The sequence below is a fragment of the Carassius auratus genome, chromosome 4 (assembly GCF_003368295.1).
Source record: "Carassius auratus strain Wakin chromosome 4, ASM336829v1, whole genome shotgun sequence".
Classification (NCBI taxonomy): Eukaryota; Metazoa; Chordata; class Actinopteri; order Cypriniformes; family Cyprinidae; genus Carassius; species Carassius auratus.
The window spans coordinates 17,935,856-17,947,751 of record NC_039246.1 but is presented as its reverse complement, the minus strand read 5'-3'; the positions used below and the strand labels follow the sequence as shown (position 1 = coordinate 17,947,751).

The following is an 11,896-nucleotide window of genomic DNA, read 5'->3' as shown; positions in this document are numbered from 1 at the left end:
CATAAAAGGTCTGGAGACGTGACTCTGCTTTCTGATAACGAAAAAATATGTTAACGTTTATCCACACAATGACCCTATGGTTCAAATTACGGTTAATGCAGTATAACTTTGATAAAACAATTAGTATATAAAAACTACATTAAGAACACAAATCTTCTGAAAAAATAATAATGTATCTAATTCTAAGTGACAACTTACTGCTACAAAATTATTTCTAGATTGGACTTTATATTACAAGCAGTCTTTCATATCACTTCATAATTTATGTTTAAGTCACTCAAACTGTAGTTTTATTAGTTTTCATCCAAATAAAGCATCGAGTCAACATTTTTCAACAGGATGTCTCCTCATGTTGAAGAAATTTAATATGCGTGTTGACATTGCTACAATTTTAAAGAAATCAATATAATTTCAAAGCTTAAATTGTAAACAGTTGTACATTTTATACATCAGTTATATCAAATATTTTTTCATAACTAGTGCACGATATGTAAAAATACAAAAACAGTACTACAACGTTTAAGCACAGAGATAATCTGGTCTTTCACTTAAAACTGAATATTTACAAAATTTTCTTGAGTGCATCTTTCAGATATGAAATATTCTAGCATGCATCAGCGCTGGAAAAATGGCTGTAGTGTATTTAAAGTCAAGTGTTCATCACAGGTAGTGACATGACTTGTTTAGACTACAAATTAAAAGTCTGAATGTCTGTAATCAGGAGAAACACTAGACCTCTCATCTTTCTCCATTTCTCTTCTTTTAATTAACTTCTTAGAAGTATGAGCTCTAAAGGATGTGGAAGGAGGATAATGTTTCCCTTTAATAATTCGTATGCTGATAATTATCTTGTCTGCTTATACATTAACATACAAACATCCCACAACGTAATTTCAAGTATTTCATAAAACTGTTGCTCTTACTGAACAATATTTTTTTCAACATCAAGATTTTAGGTTGAAGTTTATATAAATGTATAAACAAAATATATAACTTAGATGCTGTAACTTGTCAAATGGTGACCATATTAAGTATTACATTTTTGATTCACTACTTCTAAAAGCCTGACATGAATTTTTAAATGCTCAAATATTCAATGTAGCTTCTCAATTAAAATGAGTTCACATTTAATATAAGCTGCATGGATAACAATTATAAGAGTATAAGCAAAATGCAGTTTTACCTGAAGTATAGAATGACAAATTGCATGTGTGTCTGCTTAAAATTTTGTTAAAACTTCCCAGCTGCTCCAAAATCTAGAGAGCTGCCTACCTAGACAGCATAGTCCTTCTAGCGACTGCTATCAGAATGTTCTGGGAACGTTTCTTCATTGTAACCAAAGCATAATTGAATACTAAAATACTTGGCAACATTGCATGTTTTTTTTCTCCGGGAAAGCAATTCCAGAAAATATTGTCATTTATTATATTTACTTTTTTATTATTACATTTTAAGATAGCAGACGATCTGAGAGAAATGTTGACAAAGGAATCTGTTTACCTATTGTGTTGTTAGCTTAGCGCCATCCTAACATCAGACTCGGGGCATGTTTAAATGAAAAACGAAGTGTTTTTCATGTACAGTTGACAACGTTGTCAAAACGATCCCTGTTTATGTTGATCCACGAAAATGACTAAAAACACTGTGCACATATAATACGCATGTGCATGACATTACCGTTAACACAAATTTGTGTTTTTGTAGTTTACACTGAAATGATAACGGTTTTCAAAACCTTGCACTTTTTCAAATCCATTTAAAAGTTTGGGTTTTCAGATGCACAAAGCACCATTATCGAGTATTGAACAGCCACAATGCAATTTGTTTTCCAATTTTTAAAAATTCTGTTTTGAAGACACTCATTTGAAACAATTGTAAATCTACTCTGCCATGAAAATATTAATTTAAAGCATCACTGGCACTCTCCCAGAAGAAGGCTGTTCCAGACCATATTAGCATAAAAATTTCTTAAAACAAATATTGATGATAAACACATTTCATGAAATGCTAAAAAGCATCTATCAATTTAACTAAAAACATTGACAATTTTACATACATAGCATCATCTCTAGTATTGTGCAAATGTGCCGCACATGACCTGAAAATAAAGCCAAACCATTTTGATCGCCATCTGTTGGCTGCCTCTCCATGTAAACAAATGGGATGTGAGCAAAACTAAATTATGTAATTAATAAAATTGATGCTCCAAAAATGGGGTGTGGCGTCATGATTGTGAGTGTTTGATTGGGTCTGCGGGAGTTTGGATGGGACTTTGATACCTCGACTCCACTTCTTGATCACTATTACGCAGTCTCCAAATTAATCACTACTGCGCAGACTGGGGAAACAAATGACGTCATTTTCGCAAGATGACAGCGGCCATACTGAGATGTTTTGGCTTCACTTTTCCATAGTGGTAGGAAGTGGAGACATGTCTACAGCCTATGGTGCTGTGTTGTTAGCTTAGCAACATGCTAATGCCAAACTCTATTGGTATCAACTGAGTCCCATCTCCAGTGTGTACTTGGCGTGAAAAGTTCTGAGTTGCTCTACGTTGAAATCTAATTAGAGTGTTCCAAAGTCACTTAGGAGTTTCCATTTCACTCTGAAAGGCATCTGCCTATTTAAGAAGTAAACATCAAGGCAGCTCACTAGGTTTAGGAACAAATATATAGTGTTTAAGCAATTCTGCCAAGTATTCTTCTAAACGTTTGTTTTAAACTTCCATTCAGACGCGTATCAACACCTCTTCTGTAGAGACGTGCTCTTCCTGTTCAGAACACACTGTAGCATCATCTTCATCTTCCTTTAGCAGCACCTACACAAACATATAAACACAGTCTGAGGTCAGCTGAGGAGTCTGGTCAGATTTTACACATGATCCTTTACCCGTTCATGTGAGCTGGATCACTTTATAGTTGCGTAAATCTACCGATTATAAAACCACAAGCCCAGATGCGTGGATTCAGCAGAACATTGACACTACACTAGTTTTTAAAGGGATACTACACCCCAAAATGAAAATGTTGTCATTAATCCCATGTCGTTCCAAACCCGTAAAAGATTCATTCATCTTCAGGACACAATTTAAGATATTTTGGATGAAAACTGAGGCTTGAGACTGTCCCATAGTAAATAACAGTGTCAAAGTCCAGAAAAGTATGAAAGACATCATCAGAATAGTCCATCTGCCATCAGTGGTTCAACCGTAATGTTACGAAGTGACGCGAATACTGTTCGTACGAGAAGACCTTGACACTGTTATTTACTTGGCAGTCTATGGGACAGTCTCAAGCCTCCTGGTTTGCATCCAAAATATCTTAAATTGTGTTCTGAAGACGACCAAAGCTTTTACGGGTTTGGAACGACATGGGGGAAAGTGATTAACGACAAAATGTTCATTTTGGGGAGGAGTATCCCTTTAAGTTCTCGTTCACATTGGCTCTCATCAAACACTTTTCCACGGATTTGGGTTCATTCTCTATAGCATGAGCTTATGGAAACATGCTCCAAATGTCACTGCTCCCGCCGAACAAATGGATGATTTGTGACAAGCTGGCACACTTCCACAACTGGAGGAGTGAGGGAAAGAGGGATGAGAAAAAAATAAAAGAGAAGAAGAGGAGAACAAAGTAAAAGAGCTGGGAAAGACACTGTATTGCCCAACAAATGAAGACCTTTTGACCCTAGAGGTCAACGGCCTTTGGAAAGGTCTTTGGACAAATGACGCCAATATTAAAAAAATATCTGTCCTTTAATCACATTCATATAGCACAATCCCACCATTCAAGAAGAAGAATACAATACACAAACACACAATCAAACTATTCATATACAACCCAAGAAACTAAACATTCATTTCAGCTGGCACATTTCATTTGAAATCATATGCAAGAATAAAGCCAAGCTAATAAAAAACTGAATTAGTCCAGTGGGGTTTAAATAGTTTTGCTTCAGGGAACCAGATTTTACATTGGATCTCAAGTGGCTGTCTGTAAAATCAAACATATTATATGCAGTTTATTCATTGTGAACGTAGTATAGGCTGAATGAGAAAACAATTGCTGAATCTTGATGGTTTCATGCTCTTGACTTTGCTTTCTGATAATTTGAATCTGTATTTCATGTAGTCTGGGTCATATTTCATTTTGTTTTGTTTATTTTGTTTACGGTTGAGGTCAGGTTACACATATGTAATCTGTCTAATGAATGATGATACATTTCTGTAAAAATAGAATTGATGCTCATTAGGATCAGGTTAAAGAATTTTAACTGACTCATTTGTTCCTGGATCTCATTTGTTAAACCCATGATAAAGAACATCCTAAGGATTGCACATGATGATATTATGAAAGCTTTTGGAATTCTCTTTAGTGCCACAGAAATGACACACTTCGATTCATATCTTGCAAGAAGTGACCCCTGAGTAAAACTGGAATTTGTTAACTTTAAAGTACCATTGTATTTCTATCTAATCTGAATTCAGATATTGGTTAGATTTTAATTCACTATTACATTACAATTTTGATCAAAACTGTGATTCTACAAGTGAACAGTTTTTTATTTATTGGGACATGCTCACCTCAGCTTCGTCATTGCTGTCACTTGGCAACACCTCTCCTTGCTTAGGACAGTCACGTGAGCCCTCCAGAGACCTCATTTTCTTAGATTTCCGCATTGTTAAACTGTCCACCACCCAGAACATTATAAACTGAAACACATATATTTACAGAAATAAGTGGCATTATATTACATAACCATAGATAGATAGATAGATAGCACTCACGTTTACAATGAAAGGCACGATCAGCATGACGATAGCCAACTCCAGCTGTGGGTTTGGGATGTAGTCCAGAACCACCTCCTCCAGCTGTAACACACAAACACACCAGCGGTCAACGCTTCAAGAATATTAAAATGACAATATGAAATCTGTCTACAAAAGTTTTGGCAAATATCTAGACATCCTACAGTGAGAAAGGATGAAACTGAATGTATGCCGTATGCACTGAAAGCATAAATACATACATAAATACACTATAAAAATAACAGTTTTTTGAATAAAACAAAGAATTTACTTTGCAGTTGTTTTCTTCCGAGTTTATTAAGTATGTAAATAACACACAGCCTATTTCACTGAAATTAAGACAAGTCTATAGATGAAATTATGCACAAACAATGTTTTCCCACACCAATCCAGATGAAATATTATCTCTGTAATCACAGTCCTCGTTTAATCATTCCATGTTAGGTCATCTATTCATGTTGATTCATAAAAAAAAACAGAAGAAACAAAAATACATATGGGACCGACTTGTTTTACACAGGCACCGAAAACATTCAGTAGCCCTAATATAATTCGTCATCCTTATGAATGTCAATGAGTGAAAATATCTAATCCAATTTTTTAAAAAAACAAAACCATTCCAAAAAGTTGTTACTCAAAAGGATCAGAGAGCAGTATTAGTTTAGGGAAATGATGCCAGTGGGGTGAGTCTGTGTCACAATAACAGAACATCTGAGTGCGTGAATGTTTCTCTTACATTGGTCCACCCAGGAACGAGCAGCACCAGAGTGACCACACTTTTCTCCACAGAAACTATGAGTAAATACACGGAGCACTGAGCCAGCCAGGCTGCTATCCGCGGAGGATCACCTGAAACACATTCAAAAGTGTGCTACAATTCACACTATTGCTATGCAGTTATTAAGTGATCAGCAGCCAAAAAACGAAACAAAACTGTAAAACATAAAAAAATAAAAAAATAAAAAAATCAAGACATAGGGCATTTAATTAAATAAAATATGTTTTTATTTATTTACTGAAATATGTTGTGTGTGTGTGTATATTTATATTTATATATCTATATATATATTAATATATATATCGATATCTATCTATCTATATATATATATATATATATATATATATATATATATATATATATATATATATATATATATATATATATATATATATATATATATTAATAATCTATTTAATGAATAAATAAATAACCTACGTAATGTGTCAGAAAAGGAAATAAACTAACCTTTCAATAAACAAATAAATATTGTCCAATAGATAAATAAATAAATGTGTATATAAAATAATAAATATATAAATCATGAAATTTGGCAGTATTTAAATAAATGAATACATTTAATTAATAAATATGTTTAATCTATTTAACCCTAACCATGAAATGTGACAATAAAAATAAATATACATGGAAAATAAATAATGAACATGTAATATTATTACATTATTATGTTATACATTAACACATATAATAATTATGCATATATGTTAATGTTGACATTTCATCTTTTTTTTTGAAAGATACATACATTTATTTTTTGCTACATAAGCACATTATTTTAGTTTTTTTATTATTATTATTTATTGAACGCTAGATTGCCAATTGTTTTTAATCAAATATTAATTTATCTGTTTATATAGCACTTATGTTCTTCCATAAACAATCTTAAAAAATCATTCTCTTTAACTTTGATGAATTCTGGTAGTTGTATTATATTAATAGCACTGATTTGAGCATCGGAGCACTTTTGCCATTATAGTGAACTGGACATTTCAAAACTGATCTGAGCAGAAAAACATGAACAACTGTTTGGCCAAAATCATGTGAAAGCATGGGCGTACTCCATCTGTTTTGAGTGTGTGCGCACACGTGTGAGTGTGTGTGTGTAATTTGATTTTTCGATTGAGTTTTTCCCAAGGGAATCCATCAGAGGGAAAAAGCAATGTGTGGAAACTACCCAAACATATTTGAGAACTATTATCATACAGCGCCCTCTGCTGCTAACAAACGCCTCAAATCGATGCATCAGTTTCTCTTTTGCTTTGAATTTTTGGTTTCCGTTTTCCTGAGTGTTATGACTGTAGTCTTGTACATTAAACGGAGCCCTTATCTCCACTGTCCACTCATTCTAACCAGCTTCTATTAGTGTAACTCACCGTATTCTCCAAACATCAGCAGTGTTAGCTGTCTGTGCTCCACAATCTTAGAAACAACCTTAACCTCCGCCCAGATCACCAGCATTCCCAGTGTGGCATCCAACAGGAAGTTCAAGAGATATCTGTTAAAAACAGAAAAGACCATTCAGTTAGTTCAATGAGGGGTTAAAGCAATAAACTTGACAAATAATCAGGCTAATAACTGACTCACAGAGAACAGGGATCTTCATTGGTGAGTGTGGACAAGAAAATGTTGGCAAAATGCATGAAGAGAGCCCCGATGGCCTGCTTCGACGTATCAAAGATCCTGGAGAAAACAAAAAATGAACGAGAGATGGCTCTCTGCTGTGCTATTTTGGTATTGTTTCGCCCTAATTCTGAACTAATGTTTAATATTATTACCAGATCTTCCATGGTCTTCTTATTCCGACGGGTTCACGAAACCTTTTCACTGGAAAGACAAAGATGTAACCTTAGAGTTAAAAAAATAAAAAATAAAAAAAAATCTTATGTGCTGACCAAGGCTGCATTTATTTAATCAAAGACACGTTAAAAACAGTAATATTGTCAAATATTATAGCATTTTTATTATTATTATTTAATATACATTTAAAATGAATTCTGTCATTAATTTCCTTCAGAAAAAATACTAATATGTTAATTTGCACAAGAAAAAATTCTCATTGTTATCGATGTCTAAAACCGTTTTGTATTGCTTAATATAGTTTTGCAATCAATCATTTTTCAGGGTTTTATAATGAACAAAGGAACGCCATTTATCTGAAATACAATCTTTTGTAATATGATAAACATCTTTACTGTCATGTTTGATAAATTTAATGAATCCTTACTGAATAAAAAATTAATTCTGATTAATATCCAATAAGTTACATGTGTTCCATAAGGAACACACATTGTCTTGGATGCAATGGAGGGACAAAATAAGATAAAAAAGGTTATCTGTATCAGTTAGTTAACAAAAATCAAATCAAGTGACATTTATTTAAAAAAAGAAAAATTGCAAGCAAAATATTTCACAAAAAAAATAAAAAAAATAAACCATTTTGAACCTGTAAAAAATATATTTTTGTGAAATATTATGCTTGAAATTATATATATATATATATATATATATATATATATTGCTTTTTTAATAATATATATTCATTTTAATTAATAATAATAATGGGGATGTGCCTCATTTCACATACATGACAAATGATTAAAATAAGAGTAAAAGATAAGTGATAAAAAGAGATAAAAACCTAAAGAAAATTAAAAGAACTAGCACACATAAGCCAAAATTAAATCAAATAAATTGAAAGGGGGGAAAAAACAGCTAAACCACCAACAAAATTAGAAATGAAATAATGCTCTCACTGATGCACATCACAACAAGCACTCTCAAGGAACAGAATTACTGCACTGAATGCCAAAACTCTACTATAACAGAATCTGAAAGACATCTCTGGACGGTTTTCAAATATGCAAACGGTTAGTCTGTAAGCACCAGCCAAACAGAAGCAGGATGATGATCACTGAATGTCTGAGGAAACCAACAGTGATGACGTCGCCAAAGATAAGCAGCCAAAAAGAAGCCAGGAAGTAGCCAGAATAACAAAGAGGAAGTGCATACAGTAAGAAAACAAACATAAGTAGAGCTCTGACAGTGTTCATAAAGCACAACTGTTACAGACAGAGCTTGATAAAAAATACATGAATAAATAATAATACAAAAAGAAAATTCTGTACACTGCAAAAAGTTTAATGTTCAACAGGCACAGCACAGACCCATGGTAATGTGTAACTTTAGAAAGGTCAGAGGTCATTTACCATGTTTTTGGGGGGTTATTCAGTGCATGACCAAATAATAAAAATAATAATAATAATAAATTGTGAAAAAATAATAATTAGAAATCTATTTTACATCCTTGGACAAAAATTATATATATATATATATTTTTTTTTTTTAAATGTGAGGCCTAAAACTCACTGCCATCATGCCGGGACTTTGCTAAATTGGCCTTTTTTCACCTACTTTATCATCCAACAGGTACAAATCCAAATTCCGATTGCTTAGAAACCTGACTTCTCCTCAACAAGCTTCATGTGTTTAGTTCTCATTCCTATCCGTACCCCAAATGTGGGACATGTTCCTCAAAGTTTTAATCTAACACCAAACTCCAAAAACATTGTAACACTTTATAAATGATCAGTAGCAGTTTGAATGAATGTTAGGTCAGAATGGCCAAACATTAACCGAGCAAACACTATGGTGTCTCTGAACTGAATGATCACATGGCACGGTTGGATATTGGGAAAGAAACAACTCTGGACCTTAGGGTTTAAAGTTGAGAGGAAGGTCACATGACTCGAAGCCTCCAGCTGGAGTTTGGGATGTGAACATCACATGAGCTACAGGAGACGATGCTGTAATCACACAGCTAAACCTGCTTATCTTTGAGTGATACTCGTCCTCAAAGAAAAGTGATTGTTTGAGCATTCTTGACAGACCATATCCAGTCATTTGAATGCGAATCAATGCAAACGGGAATTACACATATAGACAAAACATATGCCTGAAAATAAAAAAACATTAATTTTTTTTCATTTTCTGCTGACATCTCTTCGCAACTCGATAATGGCGATCAAGAAACCAATAGATATTTAGCCGTTGTTTTTGCAAACTCTGCTTTGTTCACGAGCCAATCAATTCCCAGTTGATAAAATCAGCCTACATTTTTTTTTATGAATTATTTTTTATCTTCTTTTTCAGCTGTAGAAATCACTATCTTAAAATGGCCTAATATTTCAATGTTTTCTATCACCATTTGAACTGCACATATGATTTGTTACCAGATCAGTTAGTTATCAGTGTATCAGTTAGTTAACAAAAATCAAATCAAGTGACATTTATTTAAAAAAAGAAAAATTGCAAGCAAAATATTTCACAAAAATATATATATATATATATAAACCATTTTGAACCTGTAAAAAATATATTTTTGTGAGATATTATGCTTGAAATTATATATATATATATATATATATATATATATATATATATATATATATATATATATATATATATATATATTGCTTTTTTAATAATGTATATTCATTTTAATTAATAATAATAATGGGGATGTGCCTCATTTCACATACATGACAAATGATTAAAATAAGAGTAAAAGATAAGTGATAAAAAGAGATAAAAAACTAAAGAAAATTTAAAAAACTAGCACACATAAGCCAAAATTAAATCAGCTGTAGAAATCACTATCTTAAAATGGCCTAATATTTCAATGTTTTCTATCACCATTTGAACTGCACATACGATTTGTTACCAGATGACGACGAGTCATATTCCTCATTAAAAAAATGACGTATGAGATGGAGACTGAAATGTGGTATAAAAATTTAGTGAAAGAAAAACATTTTATAGGGCACAAATTTATGTGGGATATTATAATATGCAGTGCTATTGATTAAAAGTCATATATTTTTGTATTGCTTGATAGTTAAACACTTCAGATCTTCAATTAGCACATAATGTGAAGAGTGAATTAATTAAAAGCACCAGGAAGAAAGATAAAAAAAAACTGATTACAAGACATATTAACCAAGGCAGGATCAGATTAAAACCATCACATGTTCTCTGCTCTGTGAATATTAAATGTGTTTTTGTACATATTCTGCTTAGCCTAAACATGTTTCAGTTATTTGTTTAAATATTAAGATAGAGTAAACATAAGTACATCAACAAATGTCATTTCAATTTTGTGATTTGTCATTTTAAGAAGCAAGTAACTACTATAGTTGTCATTTTCTGTACAGGGAACACTAAACAGTAAACATGGCTTAATCTGGATGTTTCAAACATGTTCACTGAATGAAATATTGTTGGTAACGTTACTTTTTTTGAAGTATAATATAAATGCCATGCTATATAAATATTCTAGAACCAAAACAAAGTATTAAAAAAACTATTTCACGCATCACTGTACCATACTAGCTTACCTCCATATACTACTACAACAGCTAACAAACAAGACTGTAAACAAACAAACTAACCCCAAGCCATGTGCTACATCATATCCACAAACAGAAAATAAGAAAGAAAACACTATCACATCACACAGAAACATCTGCTCATTTGCGGTTATGTTTAAAAATCGTAAGAAACTCACACATTAAAGTGCTGAAAGCCAGAACAGCCAACAGACCCTGAATAAAAACACTGAACCCGTCCATCAGAGATCCGTCCACACAACCCTGATCCACAGGACCCACCAGGTCACTCATATTACTGCTGCTCCTCCACAAAACTAACATGGTGACCAATACAAATCAAAAGAAGACTCATAAGATCATTATCGGAAGAGAAATCCTCGCGCAAACGTCTTAAACCGATTTTCCGTTAGTGTTCACTGGCGAGAAGACAAAGACATTTGAGCAGCAGACCGAAGACGAGAGACCGCGTTGACTGCACAACACCGGCGCTGTCACAGTCGTGTCGAAACTGACCGATGTGGCACAAGACGAATCATTTCTCTCAGGTCACTTTCTTTCTTTCTTGTTATTTGATCAACACGGGGGTAGAAAGCGGCTTGCTGACGTCACCTCCTGCTGCTGACATCACCTGCAGCGCTTTGTCCCTCACACACCAGGACAAGACACTCTTATTTTCTGTCTGTTTGTTTGTTTATTTATTTATTTATTCAACTTTATTTTAAGGTGTCCTTGTTACAGTGTAAATATACATTTAAGTACGGAGTAATATTAATTACTATATGGTTAGGGTTAGGATTAGGGTAACTTGAATGTAATTCTGCATACTTTTTTGTTATTATCATAGTAAGTACATGTAACGTATGTAACAAGGACACCTTATAATAAAGTGTTACACTTTTTCTT

At 33.0% G+C, this 11,896-nt stretch overlaps 1 protein-coding gene across 1 annotated transcript; it reads right to left on the bottom strand.

Annotated features, from left to right (window-relative positions):
* Window positions 1-327: 327 nt before the first annotated feature.
* LOC113061456 (store-operated calcium entry regulator STIMATE-like) lies at window positions 328-11,595 on the bottom strand. Its single transcript, XM_026230586.1, has 8 exons — window positions 11,170-11,595; window positions 7,382-7,430; window positions 7,191-7,286; window positions 6,980-7,101; window positions 5,544-5,656; window positions 4,787-4,870; window positions 4,583-4,711; window positions 328-2,818 (listed from the first exon to the last, which is right to left on the bottom strand). Exons 1-8 carry the CDS (start codon window positions 11,312-11,314, stop codon window positions 2,729-2,731), a joined length of 828 nt encoding a protein of 275 aa, XP_026086371.1. The 5' UTR covers window positions 11,315-11,595; the 3' UTR covers window positions 328-2,728.
* Window positions 11,596-11,896: the final 301 nt, after the last annotated feature.